Source organism: Ursus americanus, chromosome 20 (genome assembly GCF_024610735.1).
Source record: "Ursus americanus isolate L20-20 chromosome 20, mUrsAme1.1.p, whole genome shotgun sequence".
NCBI lineage: Eukaryota > Metazoa > Chordata > Mammalia > Carnivora > Ursidae > Ursus > Ursus americanus.
Window position 1 is genome coordinate 53,709,659 of NC_142146.1, and position 18,699 is coordinate 53,728,357.

At 35.3% G+C, this 18,699-nt stretch overlaps 1 protein-coding gene across 3 annotated transcripts in view; it reads left to right on the forward strand.

Moving 5' to 3' along the window:
• The window catches only part of SMC4 (structural maintenance of chromosomes 4), a 36,301-nt gene that overhangs the window by 4,429 nt on the left and 13,173 nt on the right, over positions 1 to 18,699 (forward strand). For all 3 annotated transcript variants that reach the window (XM_045811568.2, XM_045811577.2, XM_045811587.2), the window contains 8 exons: positions 319 to 495; positions 7,438 to 7,602; positions 7,853 to 7,980; positions 11,204 to 11,344; positions 12,092 to 12,242; positions 13,471 to 13,635; positions 15,609 to 15,842; positions 17,488 to 17,673. In XM_045811568.2, the coding sequence (XP_045667524.2) occupies positions 319 to 495; positions 7,438 to 7,602; positions 7,853 to 7,980; positions 11,204 to 11,344; positions 12,092 to 12,242; positions 13,471 to 13,635; positions 15,609 to 15,842; positions 17,488 to 17,673 (1,347 nt within the window). The remainder of the gene's footprint in view (positions 1 to 318; positions 496 to 7,437; positions 7,603 to 7,852; positions 7,981 to 11,203; positions 11,345 to 12,091; positions 12,243 to 13,470; positions 13,636 to 15,608; positions 15,843 to 17,487; positions 17,674 to 18,699) is intronic.

An 18,699-nucleotide genomic window follows, 5' to 3' on the forward strand; every position in this document is an offset into this window, starting at 1 on the left:
ATATGGTGAGATTCGTGTCCCACTTCAAATGCTCTTTTCTCAATCGAATATGTTTTTAGACTTGTCTGGAGGTGGGTTTTTTGTTTTGTTTCTGTTTGTTTGGCTTTTTGGTTTTTGTGATCTACGAGGAAAGGATCAAAACTTGGAAACTATTCTTTGCTAAGAATTATTTCTGAGAATTATTGCCAGTTGATATGCATGTTCAATTGAAGTTTTTAATCCATAGAATAAGTTTGAATATGAAGAGAGTGAAATTTGGTGCAGACCTGTGACTTAATACCAACAATTGTTTTCTGGTTTTGTTTTTCCGAAAAACAGGAAGGGGATGATTATGAAGTCATTCCTAACAGTAACTTCTATGTATCCAGAACTGCCTACAGAGATAATACTTCTGTCTATCACATAAGTGGGAAAAAGACAACATTTAAGGATGTTGGAAATCTTCTTCGAAGCCATGGAATTGACCTGGACCATAATAGATTTTTAATCTTGCAGGTAAGTTTGTTAAAGACGTCAGAGTTTCTCTTATTTTTCTTACTTTTTTTTCCCCCAGTATAGTTTAGAGGGGTTTCCCCCTGTTGGAATCCTGTATTATTGAGGCCTTAAAGTACTGTAGCAGCACATCATGGTTTACATACTACAGTCAAGATGCGAATCATTATTTGCTGCTCTAGAAATTTAAGGAAATTCATTCAAAACTATTTTCACCATAAGATGCTCATTTTATGTTTGGATGGACTGACATACTTGTTCCGCTCTAGCAGCACGTAAATATTGGCGTAGTGAAATAAGTATTAAACACCAATATTATTGTGCTGCTTTAGCGTGGCAGGGATATAACTGCTATTTATTGCTACTATTTGTATGTTCCTTTAAGATAATATTTTTAATGAGATTCATTATCTTTTAATAGTCTTTTACTTTTTTCCTTATTATCTGTACTAATATTAAATAGCACAAAAAAGAAAAGAATTCTGTACACTTGATGTTTGACAATTTTACTTGAGTGCCTTACTAATTTTTTTTTTTTTTAAACACTTAGCGTGGTTAACTAAAAGTTAACCAAGCTGGTTTTTGTTTTGGTTGGAGTGGCCTACTTGAACCACTAAATATTGGAAGATCAGAAAGTAACTCATGTCATTCTGCAGTATCACAACTCTTGAAGTCTTTTTAAAGGGGTATAATACTAAGTACCTGGTGTTAAGTTGAATTTTATTAGAAACCGTTTGTTCTTTGAGTAAAGATACGTTTTATCCGCCTTGCTTGGTAACAAAAATATCTTTTCTTTTGTCTTCCCTTTCAAAAAGTTTTGAGTGTAAAACATGGCTTTGTCAGATACATTAAAATTCCTTTTTGATTTGAAGCTCCTTTCTTTTCCTATGTTCTAGCCATAATCTCCCAAGAGCATAATAATTGAAACAAAACTATTTTGTGATATAAAATAGCTGATGACATTCTTTAATGTCTTATGCTACTGATTTTAAACTAAGTTGGGAATTTTGATTTGATACTGAAAGTTTCGCTAGGATGCCTGACTGTTCTCAGTCTGTTCCCATTGTTCTGGAATGACTTATATTACTATCTTTTGTTACCAAGCATGGTACATTTGTAATACTTCTGTAACTCAGACTTATTTTAAAAATGAATGTTGGGGAAAATCAGCTGCAGATATATTTCTAAACAGAATTTGAATTTACATATATGTGAAAATAAATCTGTGTATTTGTGTATGTATGTGTGTCTTTAATCACATTTAACTGTTATATGGACTTTCATATTCTGGGATTTGGTTTCGTTAATTGTGGATTATAAGTTATTTCACTCTGTAATACTGTATTTGTTAATACCATTTTGTAGGAACCTATTCTTATGTTTATTTTTTGTTTATTATTTGCTATTTACTATCATCCTGGGATAATTGGTCAAAATTTTACACCTGTGCCAAGATTCCTCAAAGTGGACTGCATTTTAACCCTTGTAAGGGTTATTTTATTTCCTTTGGTGCAGCCTCTCTATATAATTCCATAATAAAGGAAGCTAAATAAAATCATAACTTCCCAAAGAAGTAAATAACAGTAATTTTTTAATCGTCAACTTTTTTAAACATGTGCTTCCGAAGTATCTAAGCTTAAGCCATTTGTCCTCATGTAATCACAACCTTTTTGTGTCCTTTTTAACAAATTATTTAACACATTTTTAATATCAAGGTAAACTTCCCAGGTAACAGATTTTCCATTTGATTAAGTTTACAGATAGGAACCTTAGGAATTCACTTGTTAGGAAGAAGAAACAGGGATTAGGTAGAACTAATGATGCCCTATTTAAAAGCTTGAGGGAGAGTGACAGTGGTTTCTATGGATGTTTATTTAATTCCTTTTCAAAAGCTTAGACACCTGCACTAGCTTTAAAGCAGTTGAAGGTAAGTAAAAATGTGGCTTTTTTATTATCTTCTCTCCCATTTAACATTTCTCTTAATGTGATTTGGGAGGCTGGGAACTTGGAGACAGCCTAATATCAAAACATAAGTGCTTAGTTTGAATAAAACGTATAGACTGGCCAGTGGTAGTGCTTAACAGTCTAAGTAATCTAAATTAGGTAAAGTGAAAATTGATTTTTAAGATTAAACAGCACTAAATGTTTAGAAGTCCATAAGGGTAAAAAAAATTTTGCAGTGTTTTTATTGGTTTAGTATTTTTTTGAAGTAAGCATTTCTAGTATTTGAATCCATTTTAAATTTCATCAGTTGATTCAAATAAGTACCTAACAAGGCTAGGTGCTAAGATGATACAAAAGATAGAGAAATGGTTAAGCCCTGTTTCTTGTCCTTAGAGGCACTTACATAGGCCTCAAAAGTATAATTGGCCATTGTACTTCTCATGTTTGTACATGTCCCCATTTATATATACCTTAATTTCAAAGCCTTTGTCCCATTGTAATAACCGTTGGTGCAAAATAAGTAGGGTTTTGTTAGGTCTCCATAGCATTTCATGGTAACTATGACTTATAAATGAGATTTAATTGGTTTTGGTGCATATGCTCCGAAGTTAGAAGAATGATAACCTTAATGCTTTTATGATCAAAATTAAGGTAGTGATTGCTGTCTCAGGAGTGGTTTTGTAAACTCCTAAAGCTACAGTTATTAAGGCAATTTTAGTTTTGTCAAAGTTTTCAATTTCGTATATTTTTTGTCTTCATTATTATAAAACCTGAATTAGAACTTTAAGTAGGAACCAAGGTTGTTGGTTTTTTTTCTTATTGTTTAGTAATTTGGAAATAGGTAATTCAGATCTAGGTTAATCCAGTTTATCTCTTCTTCCTTTTTCTTTCCAGTATACTTCTCCCAAGCCTGGTATGTCATACAGACTATTTGGGTTATAGTCTTTTAGCCTGTAAGTCAGTGCTATATCAAAAGAGTTTTTTAGCTTTATCAGTTAACCAAAAGTGTCTGATTCAACAGCCTCAGTTATGGAAAAAAGCTACCCCTAAGCAACCAGAATAGACATCAGGCAGTCCACCTGCTAAAGCATTATCCTTTCTGTTTATGTATTTATTTTAGGCAGATATTAACCTTGGTGGTTTGGTTTGTTGGCCTCTGACGGCTGACAAAGAGCAAATTAGAATAAAAATTTATTAGCAGAACATAAAGGACAATTTATGGTACAGTGGAAAATGGAGAAAATAAAAAGATTATCAAGACAATATAAAAATACAAAGCCCAGGGGCATGTGGGTGGCTCAGTTGGTTGAGCATCCCATTCTTGGTTTCTGCTCAAGTCATGATCTCAGGGTGGAGAGCTCCAGTTCTGCATCTGGCTCTGTGCTGAGAAGGGAACGTGCTTGTCCCTCTCCCTCCCCCTCTGCCCCTTCACTGTGCTTCAGCATGTGGGCATTTGTGCTCTCTCTCAAATAAATAAAATCTTTTTAAAAATTTCAGAGCCCAGTAAATCGGGGCCATTTAGTTTTGATGCAAACACCCATATTTATCCTAAGAATCCTTCAGGAATTATTAGGGAAAAAACGTTTAATATAGCTATGGACTTGAGTTTCTTGTGGTTCATGCTTGCTAAAATTTGGATTCCATGTGAATTAAGAATAAAGAGCATCATCCTGTTTATTTCTTAGATTTTTAAACTGTATTTCTGTAAAATAGATTATCAAAGAATGGTACAACTGAATCACAATATCATGCTTTGCCATCTACTTTAGTAAATTAAGGTTTAAGCTCTTGGTATTATAAATATTTTCTTGAAATATGTTTGCTATTTCTCTGTTACTCTTAAAAACCATAGCTGGTATTTTACACAATTGCTTAATGTCACTGATATAATTTAAAGGACGTTTGTAGTAAATAACAGCAAAAAAAAAAAGTTAAAAGCTTATTCAGTCTACTGAAGGTATAGAAGCTAGAGATAACTGTGGAGGTCTATGGAGCTTGGCTAGCTTCAGATGCTAGCATTATAGCAACTTGAAATTTTTTATGTTTTCATGTAACCATTATTTGTGGTTTAGAGCCTTGATGTAGACAGGTGACTTTAAATTTAGTTGATGCTTTAAAAACATTTCTGAAATGTATGGAGCTTATTATCCTAAGTTAAAACTACATTGTATAATTTCACATGGGATTGGTATGTTTTTCGGAGGGGAAGGGGGGCAGAATGGTCTTCCAGGCACAGATTATGAATTCACAGAGTATATATGAAATATATATGAAATGGTGCAAAATGGAAAAAGAAGAAAGCAAATAGTAGCAGGTGGTAAGGCAGGCAAAGGACATCAAGGAACAGAGCCATAAGAAAGGTCCCAGGTTGTCATTGGAGTACCACAGTAGTCCAAATAAGTCAAGTGACAGGTAGAGGCCTAAAGTTCTAATAGCCTGTTGAGTCAGTAATACTAATCTGGTAATAACTGGTTGAAAAAAAAAAAAAAAAGAGTGCCATATAACAATCTAAAACTGAATGTTATGTGGTACTTATAATGGAACTATTTTGATTTATAAATGTCCTTGTCTTTAGCATTTTTATTTTCAACGGACTGCATGCAACCTTACTAGAATGAAAAATCCTAGCTGTACAGCCACCATTTTAACTGGGAAGGAGAAGCAGGTAACCCAAAAGAAGCAACCACTATGCTTTACTCAAAGATAGGCAGTCTCCTAATTGCGTTATTCCATCTCTTCAGTAATTTGGCCAGGAAAAGTGTGATGCCTTTAAGAATATTTTTGTCAGTGTAAACTGCTACATTGAATCCTAACTTCTGGCTCTCTGAAAATACCTACTCAAGTAATACCTTATGCCCATTGACTAAGACGTAAGTTCTCTTCGCATAGTTTTTCAGTCCTCTTAAAACAGGTGTTCAGATACTCGAATTAGGCAGTATATTAGAATATCAGATGTCAGATATTTTTTGTTGTTTGTATTGTAAACCCAAAAAAAGAGTTAAACTAGTGCCTCAGCATTAGTGGTTCTCAGCTGGGTGTAGTTTTGCATCCCTGCGCCCAGGACATTGAGCATTGTCTGGAGACACTGGGTTGTTACAACTGAGGGTAGGAGGGTATGCTACTGGCATCTAGTGGGTAGAGGTCAGAGATGCTGTTAAACATCCTATGATCCCCAGCATAGCTCCCCACAGCAAAGAATATCCAGCCCAAAATATCAGTAGTGTTGCTATTGATAAACCCTGCCTACCTAAAAACTTTGAATAAGACTCTGCTTCAGGGGCTAGCATTTGCCTTTTGTAATCCAAAACTTTGGACGTTATTCCAGGTTTAATCCTGTCTAAGACTCAAAGCTAATACTGCAAACATTTGGAAGGATCTGATAATTGAAAGCAGAATAAAATGTTTTATATAAATCTCTACATATTTTAAACAGTTAAAACACTAGTTTATACATACTGAAGGTTACAGAGAAAAAATAACAAGCTCTTTGGGTAAAATTTTACTTTGTGTTTGGTAATCATATTCTATTGTGTTAAACTGCAGGAGGATGGTAGTGTACAAAAATGTTAAAAGTTATGCTTTTCAATGATTTAAAGTAGCTGTGTTTAAGTTTATGGGGGGGGGTTGGTGTTGTTTGTTTCTGTTTTTTGGTTTTGGGTTTTTTTTTTTGTTTTTAAGTAGGCTCTGTGCCCAAAATGGGGCTTGAACTCACAACCTTGAGATTAAGAGCGGTATGCTCTACCAACTGAGCCAGCCAAGTGCCCCAAGTTTGTTTTTGGTTTTTTTTGCTTTTGGTTTTTGTTGTTTGTTTGTTTGTTTGTTTGGTTTGTTTTGTTTTCTCTTTTTTTTTTTTTACTTAAATTTATGTGGGAGCTCTTAGTAAATATGACTTTGTCATTACATTAGCAAGATTTACCCCAGATTTTTGAGGTTTATTCATAAATATTTTGAATATTTAAATTGAGGAAGTGATAATGCTTTTTATATGTATTTTTTTTCTTGATTTTTTTTCCACCCTTGCTATTTTGCTGAAATAAAAGCATATTATGTATTTTTTCTACTTGCCTCTTCCTTTTCTTCTATTGTAATAGCCCAAGCAGGCTACTCATGTGAAGTAAAGCAGCAGCATTTTGCCTGAGCATGTTCAGACAAAATTTTCTCCACCATGAAACTAAATGGCTGCCTGGCAGTCAGCCTTGAAGGTTACTGATTGTGCGTTTTTCTTCTTTTTCACTTTGTAATTAAATTACATAAATACAAATAATATAATGTGAATCTAAGAATTTTAATTACACTTCAAAGCTGTTGTATTAATGATTGCAAATAAAAGTTTTCCAAATTCATATGTACCATGACTTTTAGTTTTCAGTCAGTTGGATATCTTGTAATAAGAAATGGGTAATTTCCTTTTTTATTTAATGATTTTGATTTTAGAAAGGACATTAAGTTTGAGAAGTCCTTATGAAGTCTAGCACTTGTTGAGGAACTCAGAACGCAGATTTATAGACAAAGTTTAATAATAAACTATCTTGGGACAGGATTCCTACTGCAGTTGAGCCATGAAGGATCTTTTTGAAAATTCTTTGTTTCAGAACAGGAGCTCTAATTATGTTATTAACAATTGATAATGTTGCCAAAGTAATTGTAGATTATGTGAATTTCTTGCTGAGTTTTGCTTCATAGAAAAGTTAATACTTTTTTTTATATTGAATGAACTTTTTAGATTGGGAATCTTTCTTTGGCTCTAATATGTGTATGTGACTGTACATTGTAATTTTGTAAAAGTTGATGTAAGGGAGTATAAATATATATTTCTTACCACCTATGAAAATGAAAACACCAGTGGAGAAAACATTTTTATTTGTATCTTATTAAATCTCATTACTGATTGACATCATTTAGTTTTTGGTTACTGTTGGGTTTAATTGTTTCTGATTCTCACAAGATTGATGTGGCTAAACGTACACAGTAAGTGTGTAATACAACTTTTTTTTTTTTAAGGGTGAAGTTGAACAAATCGCTATGATGAAACCAAAAGGCCAGACTGAACATGATGAGGGTATGCTTGAATATTTAGAAGATATCATTGGTTGCGGACGGCTAAATGAGCCTATCAAAATCTTGTGTCGGAGAGTTGAAATATTAAATGAACACAGAGGAGAGAAGGTGAATCTTCTATAGACTCTTCTTGCAGATCAGACTGTTTTGTTTATTGAAAAATTCTGCTGAGTTAAATAGTAAAGTTAGAATTATTAAAGAAATCTTTACTGTTCTAGGTTGAATTTTATATTATTGGCATTTAAATGAACAGTTTTATTAATATAGCTTATATTTTTGTCTAATGTGGATATATTTGAAACTGAAGCGGTACACATAAAGTATATTTGAATAATCTGTACACTTTAAATTTTTGTAGTTAAACAGAGTTAAGCTGGTGGAAAAGGAAAAGGATGCCTTAGAAGAAGAGAAAAACATAGCTATTGAATTTCTTACCTTGGAAAATGAAATATTTAGAAAAAAGAATCACGTCTGTCAATATTACATGTAAGTACATTAATTTATCAGTTTTTATTTCTGACAGTAAGCCCTCTCCTATATTAGAGAAAAATTAAGACTGAGTTAGAAAAAAAATTTTTAAATCTATTTTATGTAATGAGTCCATTAAATTGGGGTTTTTAATCATATTATTAAAGTTGATTATTTTTATTTAATTTTAATTCTAATATAATTAACATATATTAGTTTCAGGTATACACTTTAGTGATTCAGCAATTTTCTATTCAGTACTCATAAGTATACTTTTAATTCCCGTCACCTCTTTGGCCCATTCCGTCACCCACCTTCCCTCCGGGTAACCATTAGTTTGTTCTCTGTAGTTAAGGATCTCTTGGTTTGTCTGTCTGTCTTTGTTCCTTTGTTTTATTTCTTAAATTCCCCATATTCATGAAATCATATGGTGTTTGTCTTTCTGTGACTTATTTCACTTAATACTCTGGATCCATCCATGTTGTTACAGATGGCAAGATTTCTTCTTATGGCTGAGTGATATTCCATTGTGTGTATATATACCACATCTTTTTTTTTTTTTTTTTTTTAAGAGTTTATGTATTTGAGAGAGCACGTGCAGGGGGAAGAGCAGAGGGAGAGGGAGGAGCAGACTTTCCACCCACCCCACCACCCACAGGGAGCCCAACACCAGGCTCAATCCCAGGACCCTGGGATCATGATCTGAGCCCAAGGCAGACATTTAACTGACTGAGCCACCTAGGCATCCCATACCACATCTTCTTTATCCGTTCATCTATTGATGGACACTTGGGCTATTTCCATAGTTTGGCTATTGTAAATAATGCTGCAGTAAACATAGGGGTGCATATATCTTTACGAATTAGTGTTTTCATACACTTTGGATAAATTCCAGCAGTGGAATTACTAGATCATATAGTAATTCTATTTTTCAGTTTCCTTCCCCAGATTTGGGAAGTTTTCAGCATTATTTCTTCAAATAAAATTTCTGCCCCCATTTCTCTTCTCCTGAGATCCCTGTAATGCAAATGTTACTGCACTTGATGGTGTTGCTGAGTTCCCTCTCTTCATTTTTTATGATTTTTTTTTCTCCTTTTCAGCTTGATTGCTTTCCATTACTCTGTCCTTCAGGTCACTGATTCATTCTTCTGTTTCTTCTGTTTTATTTATTTCTTCTAGTGTACTTTTAATTTGAGTTGTTGAGTTCTTCGTCTCTGGTTGGTGCTTTTTTAATGTTTTTTGTTTCTTTGCTGAGTGTCTCAATGAGATCTTCCACTTTTTCTCAAGTCCAGTTAGGATCTTTATGACCATTACTTTAAGTTCTCTTTCAGGCATATTGCTTATCTCTGTTAGCTGTCTTGCGATTTTGTCCTTTTCTTTCATTTGGGACATATTCCTGTGTTTTCTCATTTTTGTCCAACTCTGTGTTTTTCTATGTGTTAGGAAAATCAGCTATGTCTACTGCTCTTGAAAGTAGTGGCTTTATGAAGAAGAGGTCCTGTAGTGTCCTGCAATGCAATGTCCCCTGTTCACAGAACTTGACACTACAGGGGTGTCTGTTACGTGTGTTGCATGTGCCCCACTGATGTGGTTAAGCCGCATTTGCCTTCAGTCCAGTCGTCTGCAACGGTTCTCTCTGCCTTTTGGGCAAGGTTTGTTCCCTGTGTTGTTAGCCAATCTGGGGCCACTTTGGGCTTGAGTTGAATCAGACTAGCCATTTGCCAGAGATACAGTAGCACCAAACTCTTTCCCTGTTGTCCCTTGAGAAGCTTTCATTGGTAGGCAGGGCCTGCAGCTAGACCAGATTTCTGCTCCCAGGCCACTGCTGGAGTTTAGTCAGACTGGTGTGTGTAGTTATCTTCCTCTCTCCCCAGGGCAGGTCACTTTGGAGTGGTGCTGGCTCCTGTCTGTGCTGCATGCATGTTGCCAGGCTTGTGGCACCACTTTGGATGGGCTCTGGCCAAAGGCATATTGGAAGGGACAGGACTGCAAGAGAATTGGGGCGGGGGGGCAAGCTCTTAGCAAGATAGGTGGAGAGTGTTGGCATTGCACTGGTTCACACAGGTATCCCTGTATCTAGGCTGGGAGATAGGAGGGAAATGGCTCCCACCAGCTTCTTTGTTCCTGGAAAAGTCTCCTAAAGGTGTCTTCCCCTCCAGCACATGCTCTGAGATTAGTACATAAATTTCTTTCGCATATACCCCAGTTTTTCAAACTGCTGATTCTGTGCTGTATCTCCATGCAGCTTTTTGTTACGCTATCTCTTTAAGGGTCAGGTGTCCATGTCCTCTCACCCTCCCCTCTCTGCCTGCTGATATTGAAAGTCCCAGGTGTGACACCCCACTGATTATCAGAACTCTATCAAAATTAGGCCCCCCTAGTGTTCAAAGCCAAATGTTATGGGGATTCCTCTTCCCATGCCTGGGATTCTTGATGTGAGGATCTGTTTCTCTCCCTTTTTCATGCTCCCAGCACCCCTCCCTCCCAAGGACAGTCCCGTGGGTCCCTTTAGTCCCAACCACATCTCCACCTTTCCTACCCCATCTTTAGTGTGGCAGGCCTCTTCTTTACATGATGCCAGTCTTCATCATTTTCTGGGTTTGTACTGATGTGGGTATTATCTAGTTATATCCTTAGGTTGAGGTGAACTTAGGATCTTCCTACTCTCCCACCTTTCCCTGAAGTCCTCAAAGTTGACTTTTAAATATTCTACTTTAAGTTAGGAGGTGGGTTCACAAGTGTTTGTTAACATAATAATTCTACATATGTATTCTTTATAATTCCTGTAATAGCCGACCTAATTTATGGAACCTATTTTGTTCCTAATTCTAGCTTTGACCCTGAATTAGGTCTATGCTGCAGCGTTCCCTGTCTCTCCCCCCATGCCCCTAGGTAATTGTAAATTGACTGCAGTTAAGAATACTTCAGAAACAGTTCCTTCGGTGCTGAGTCGGTGGCTGAGTCGGTGGCTGAGTCGGTTAAGCATCTCCCTTCGGCTCAGGTCATGATCCCGGGGTCCTGGGATGGAGGCCCACATCAGGCTCCCTGCTCGGTGGGGAGTCTGCTTCTCCCTCTGCCCCGCCCCCGCCTCATGTGCCTCTGTCTCTCTTTCTCTCCCTCAAATAAATAAAATCTTTTTTTTTTTTTTTAAGAATACTTTGGAAACAGCTCGTTTCACCAGAAGTTATTGCACAACTTTAGAAATAGCATTTTAGGATCTCTGATTTTTTTTTCTTTCTAGTTATGATCTACAGAAACGAATTGCTGAAATGGAAACTCAAAAGGAAAAAATTCATGAAGATACCAAAGAAATTAATGAGAAGAGCAGTATACTGTCAAATGAAATGAAAGCTAAGAATAAAGCTGTAAAGGATGCAGAGAAGTAATAATCTTTTGGAAAGTATTAAAAGTATTTGGGTTGAGTTCATGTTTTTATGTGTGTGTGTTTATATATAAACTTAGTGCCAGCACATAAGTGTAATGCTTTTGCCGGCATATAAAATAGTTTCCTTTTCCAAACAAAATAAACTTAATTGCCCTGCATCCAGTTGATTATTACAAATTGAATGTCCAACACTGGTCTGAAAATAGCAGAGGATGCTGTCCCCTAGTGGCAGAACACAATAGCATAAAACCTCACAGCAAAAATAAGCATTTAACCTGACAGGTTAGTTGTCTTAAGAATAAACAATCCACAAATCTAATTGAGGTAGAATTAGGTTACTCCAGATTTTTTTTTTTTTTCAAGTTTTATCATGACGTTTCTCTTTCTCTGTCAGTGTTCGGTGACACCAATATCTCTTACCTATGTGATTTTTTTTTTTTTCCTTTAAAGTGAGTTTTACCTAAATTTATGGTAAACTCTTTCTATACCTTGCATTGTAGTCACTGGAAAATGTAGTATTTCCTATCTAGCTTAGAAGGGCAAAGCAGCCCTCATAATCACATCTTAATGGCTCCCTCAAATTTAGTGGGAGGTGCATATCAGTTTCAAAATGGATAGCTGTAGCATCTTCCGCTTCCTCATAAGAGTTTGGACATGTTTACAGCAGCAGTGTCCCAGGCAGAGCATATAACGTGGCTTTAAATGAATATCCAAAATAGTGACATGATTCTCTTTCTTTGCTAGGAAACTGAATAAAATTACAAAATTTATTGAGGAAAACAGAGAAAAATTTACACAACTAGATTTGGAAGATGTTCAAGTTCGGGAAAAATTAAAACATGCTTCAAGTAAAGCCAAAAAACTGGAGAAGCAACTTCAAAAAGATAAAGAAAAGGTAGGTTTCAGAAGAATCTGAATATCAGATCTAATTTTCATTATTTTTCATGGGTGTGCCAGTCCCTTATTTTTTAAGAAAATGAGATAGGATTCTGAATATTAAGTGTTTCAGGATTTATCTCTGAATGTGATTTCTTTCTTCAAAGGTAAATCTCAGCATTCATTGGCTTTGAGTTTTAGAGCTTATTTTTCTGTGGTATGTATTTTTAGGGAAATATTTACCAAATTAGCAGTTCTATTTGATCAACAAAATAGTTCTTCTTTTCTTAAGGTAACGGTTTAAAGAGACGTCTTTGGCTATGTGTTTTAGACTTTTTAAAAAAATATTACCTGCCTCCTACAAAAATCGAAGAGTTTCAGAGTAGGAGTTCCCTCTTGGAAAGTATGGAAGGGAAGGCTCAGGATCTGCAAGGAGCTGATTAGCTATTCTGAGGCTTTAAAAACGAAGTTTGGACGAGAATGCCTAATTTCCTAGGAGTCGCTAATAATCAGTTGGGAGTCTTTCACTGTATTTTTCCAAATGCATTTGTTTAGAAAATACTTTCTGCTCAGTATGGGAATAAATCTTGTGTGAATCAGTGTTTGAGGCTCATCATTTTGGGAAATATTGAACTCTCCTACTAGGTTATCAGGATAAACAAAATAACATGGATTTGAAAGTAACCCTTAAATTGGACAGACTAAGCCAATTGTAACTTACAGAACTATTGGCTTTTAGGCATCAAATGTCAATAAGTGGTTATTACCAAAAAGTATTAATAGAATAAGGTATTAGTCCTACGTGGTGACTTTGGAAGAGTGACATGAAAGATTTTAGGATTTCAGGGAGGCCAGGGGATATAAAAATAATCTGTGGTAAGTTGCAGTATCCCATGAAGGACAGTCTAGGAAATTCCATCTAGTCAGAGAGTATTAATCAGTGAAGAAGAGTAGTTACAGACTGAAGATGGAGCAGAAAGGAAGAAAGACCTGATGGCCAGCTAGGGAGGAGATTTTCTTCCTTAACAAATGAGGAATTCACAGAATTAGCTTTTCTATTAAACTTAGAGCACAGAAATGCATAAATGGTTGAAGTATTTGCTAAAGCCAGCTAATTCAAGTCTGATTTACAAAGGAAACCACAAAAACTCAGAGGATGCTGAGAAACAGCTTTAAATAAGTCGAATATTGATGATACAGGATTGTCTAAAAGCATATGCTTGTATAAGTTTATTTCACAATCTTAGGTTGAAGAATTTAAAAGTATACCTGCCAAGAGTGAGAAGATCATAACTGAGAGAACAACTCAAAACAGTGACCTTGAGAAGGAAAAAGAGAAAGAAGAACAAAAATTAAAAGAAGTTATGGATAGCCTTAAACAGGAAACGCAAGGGCTTCAGAAAGAAAAAGAAGTAAGATTCTTTATCAATTGGTGTTTATTTTGGTGACTTTTTTTTTTTTTTTCTTTTTTGGCTTAAAGAATGTTTTGCTTAGTAATAGTAAAAACTGAACTGCTGGAAGAATTTTGGACTGCTAATATCTAGTGTTCCTAAAAATAGCCTAGACTGTTTCCCCTTTTTGTTTTCTACTTTCCCATTTTTAAAAAAGTTAACTAAATGAGAATTTATAGTGATGGCAAGAAATGTGTCATGTCAAATACTTTGTTATATATGTCATTTTTTAAGTCTGTTGATTACATCAAATAGTCTTCATGTTCTTTTAAGTTACCAAGAAAATAATTTAATCAACACTGATAAAATCATGGAACCACACTAACCACAGGTTGATATCTACCTTTCTTTTCTCTTGTAGCACTTGTGTAATAGTTTAAAACCATGGCTCTTGAGTCAGTTCTTGGTTGAAATCCTACATCAGTCATTTATTATCTCTGATCTTGTGTGGGTTGTTTTTATCTCCAAGTCCTCTTCTCAAAATGGAAGAAAATATTAACCATCTTGTGAATCTTTCTGAAAATAAAATGTACATATTCTTACATAAAGTGCCTAGAAATAATAAACGTTAGCTATTTTAGCAGTTCATTAATAAAACAAGAGTATGAGGTGGTCATATTGATACGTCTTATCTGCCCAGCAAGAGTGTAAAGCACAAAGGTTAGCTATCCTTGTTTATATTCACCACAGCCTTTGACAAAACCGAGTATATTGAGTAGAAATTATAATGGTAATTGAATTGACTTATGTTATATAAGTAAATTATGTAAGGCTTACATACATAAGTTACAGGCCTCTGTACAAACTGTGTATACCTCAGGAAAGTTTTCTTGGGTTTTGTGTTTTTTTAAGTTACAGATTTAGTAGACTCTGTTTTGGAATAGGGGCATGTTCTAATGCCACACTAAAAACTTTACAGGTAGGATGCCCATGTGATAAAATGGCAATAGTTAATGCAGTAGCTTTCATGATATAATACTTTATGGATACAGATCTTCACATTTGCTCATCTAACGCATATTGAGTACATCTGTGTGTCTTGGCACCCTGGGTTAATGACAAAGCCAGGACATACATCCAAGTTCCTCAGCATAATATAATATCTGGAAACAGAGGTTCTACCACTTAAGAGTGATTGCATGACTTGGAGCAAGTTATTTAAACTGACCTCATTTTCCTCAAAATGAGCGAGATGATGGTATTTACCTCATGAGATTGTTATGTTAAGGAATTCATACATAACATTCAGAATAGGCCTAGAACATCATGAGCAGTGTGTGTGTATGTTAGTGTTCATGATTTTCACCATCAAACATTTAAACGGATGATCTGATGACTTGCACATAACCTCTGGTCCTGGGCCTATTCTCTTGTGTGAAAGGAAAGGATTGAGCTTTTGTAAGGGCCTTTCACATGCCATTTTTCTAATACAGAGATCCTTTCTACACAGTCAATTATAGTAGCCCATAATTTCTGTTCAGTTGTCAAATAATAACTAGTGCTGACAATTACCTGGCCTTAACTCTAAAATTTACAATGATCCTCAACATAAATATACTTGAGGAAACTTTCTGCTGAATAGCCCTTATACCTTACCATTTCAGGTGAAGTAATGTAGAAAGACCATGGATCTAGAGGTTAGACTCAAATTTTTCTTCTTTGAACGACTCTTTTTTGTTGTTTTAATCTCCAAAATGAGCATATTTATGTCTAGTTCATTAAGCTCTTGTGAAATTAGTTGAGAAGAGACTATGTATGGTGAACATTGGCAACTAAGCGAAAACTACTAGTCCAATTCAAATTGTAAGAATTACTTATTTTTATGTATTATGTTTGTAGAATCTCTAAAGTTGAATTCAACATGTATGGTTTCCGTTTCAGCTTAGGTTTGAAAATGTATTTCAGAATTAATGGAGTCCATCATATTTTAACAGAGTCGAGAGAAAGAACTTATGGGTTTTAGCAAATCAGTAAATGAAGCGCGTTCAAAGATGGATGTAGCCCAATCAGAACTTGATATCTATCTCAGTCGTCATAATACTGCGGTGTCTCAATTAAGTAAGGCCAAGGAAGCTCTAATTGCAGCTTCTGAGACTCTCAAAGAGAGGAAAGCTGCAATCAGGGAAATAGAAGCAAAACTCCCTCAATCTGAACTGGAATTAAAGGAGGTAAATCTTTGCTTCTGTATTTCATCTGAAATATTGTGTATCAACCCTTGTTATCAATTTATATATTTAAATATGTATTTTTTTCTAATTCAAACTTCTGAAGTGATGGGTATATTTAGTATTATGTTTTTCATTTAGTGTAATCTTCCCCAAAAGAAGTTAGTATTTCAGTATAATATGAATTGACACTGGCAAGGAACTGTATTCCCCCCAGAAATGTCAAACAGTAAATAACACTGCTACTACCACCATTATTTCCCACAGAAATAATTTGAACAAAACAAAGTTTGTGTTTCCCTAAGTCCAGGCGTAGACAACTTATGCAGGGGTAAATTAAAAACCTAAATATATATGTAAGAATGAATATACAAACCATCTAAGTATATTTTTTTCTGATTTTAAACTTAAGGATATAGTTTTTTGTTGTTGGGACTGCATACTGTTTTAAACTAATCAAGATACCTAACTTAGCCCATTAGGTTCCCCTCCTTATCCTTGAGTGAATTAGGTCTCTAAGGAATTTCACAACTTTAATCTCCAGAGCCTCATTGGGTAAGATGGCAATAGAAAATGCTGTTTGAAGACAAATTATACTGAAAATAAAGTCTTTTTTCATTTTAGTAAATGTACGCTATTTGGTCATCAGGGAATTTCATGACCAATTAGAATTTAAATGTAAACTTAAATTATATCCAGTGACCACTTCTATCTTTTTGGTGATTCAGTTTGTTTGGGGATAAATTCTATTTGTAACTTGAGTTTTTACTTGATACTGTGGTAATATAGGTAATCATTTAAAGCCAGGAGATAGGGAGAATGTCAGGAAAAAAGTGACTGCTCTAACTTAAGAGATTGAGAAACTGATTGGGGTGCCTGGATGGCTCAGTAGTTAAGCATCTGCCTTCTGCTCAGGGCGTGATTCCGGAGTCGTAGGATCGAGCCCCGCATCAGGCTCCCTGCTCCACTGGGAACCTGCTTCTTCCTCTCCCACTCCCCCTGCTTGTGTTCCCTCTCTTGCTGGCTGTCTCTCTGTCAAATAAATAAAATCTTTAAAAAAGAGAGAGATTGAGAAACTGAGAGTTTGGGGTTTTGTGTACATATGTATGGTTCCTCTTGTTGGCAGCCGGACATGTTTGTATAGCAACAGTACTAGTCACTTACCATGTTCCCTTTCATTTCAAAGCTGTGCGTTTTGGGGGTGCTTGGGTGGCTCAGGCAGTTGAGCATCCAACTCTTGGTTTCAGCTCCGGTTGTGATCTCATGGGTCATGAGACGGAGCCCCGAATGGGAGGGGGAGATCCACACTAGCAGGGAGTCTGCTTGAAGATTCCCTCCCTCTGTCCCACCGCCCCCACAAACTGGGATTTCCACAGCCATAGCTCAACTCATTCTATTAATCAGTGTATTGCTAGAACCATACTGCACTTAATATTCCTTATTATTGACCCAAATAATTTATGTCCTTTAAAATAGAAAACTCATCCATATTTTCAAACCCAGACCCAACAGTTGCAAGATAGAAGTTTAGTTCTGGTTCAAGTGTTGATTATTGGTGTTTCCTTTTTTTATGAGGCATTGCAACTAATTCTATGCTATGCCTGGGCATATGCTTCTGGGATTCATTCTCTTCACTTTACGCTTTTAGAAAGAAAAAGAACTTCAAAAACTTACACAAGAAGAAATAAAATTAAAAAGTTTGGTTCGTGATCTTTTCCAAAAAGTTGAAGAAGCAAAGAGTTCCTTAGCAATGAATCGAAGTAGGGGGAAAGTCCTTGATGCAATAATTCAAGAAAAAAAATCTGGCAGGATTCCAGGAATATATGGAAGATTGGTAAAGTAGATTTATTTGGAAATGACTATATATTTTTCTTAAGAAAGACATTGTAAATAATTTTCTTCCTTTGACTTAACTGTAATACTAAGTTACTGTACATGAAATGACTTTTAGTTTAGTTTTAAAAGACATTCATTTTTAAACACTTTGCTCTTCAAGCATGGTAAAATTCTTTGTGGTATGGGTTATCTCATATTAAAAGAAAGTTTTTTTCTTTTTTAGTTTCAGATAACTGTCATTTTCATACCAAGAAAAAAACTAGCTAGTTGTGATAAGGAAATTTAACAAAATCATTTTATTCTTTTTTTAAAAAATTAAGAATGTGATAAATTGTTTTATACCATTATACTGAAGGTTGTGGCTAGAATGTAGAGAAATCAACAAAGGATAATATAGAAACCCAAGACTAGCAGTAGTGGAGACCATTACTGCCCCTGTACTTCAAGAGGGAATGGGAACTGTAGCCATGGCTTAGAGGCTGGCCAGAAGGATATGGGGGAAAATACATCAGCCCCATTCATCTTTACCGAGCCATCTCTAGCTGATACCTCACATTCTCTAAAGCTAGAGAACCAAGGGAGCCGATTTGTGTATTCCTGAGTCAGCCTTCCAGAGAAGGAAGCAGAAGAAGAGAATGATTCATAAGGGCAAATGAAAATTACCCAGCATAGTTGCTTCCATGTCTTCATGTCAGGTGACTTCTACCTTATTTTCTTGGGAGGTAATGTGATTCTGTTCTTCTGCTCTCATGGAAATATGAAGCTAGTCTGTGGATGCTGCTTCCTGACTAATTCATGGATAAGTAGGGAAATGTGTTTTATCAGGACTTACATAATCTTAGCTGGCTTTCAATAATTAAAAATTTTATTTTAGAATTTGTTTATGCTATAGTACTTTTAAGGTTGAAAGATTTTAAAATCTTAACATTTTCATGCAACAGACAGTTCTTTCATTTTGTGCTCTCATTAAAAATTCAAATTCTACATATCTATACATTTTTTTCTAAAGGTATGTTAAAAACTA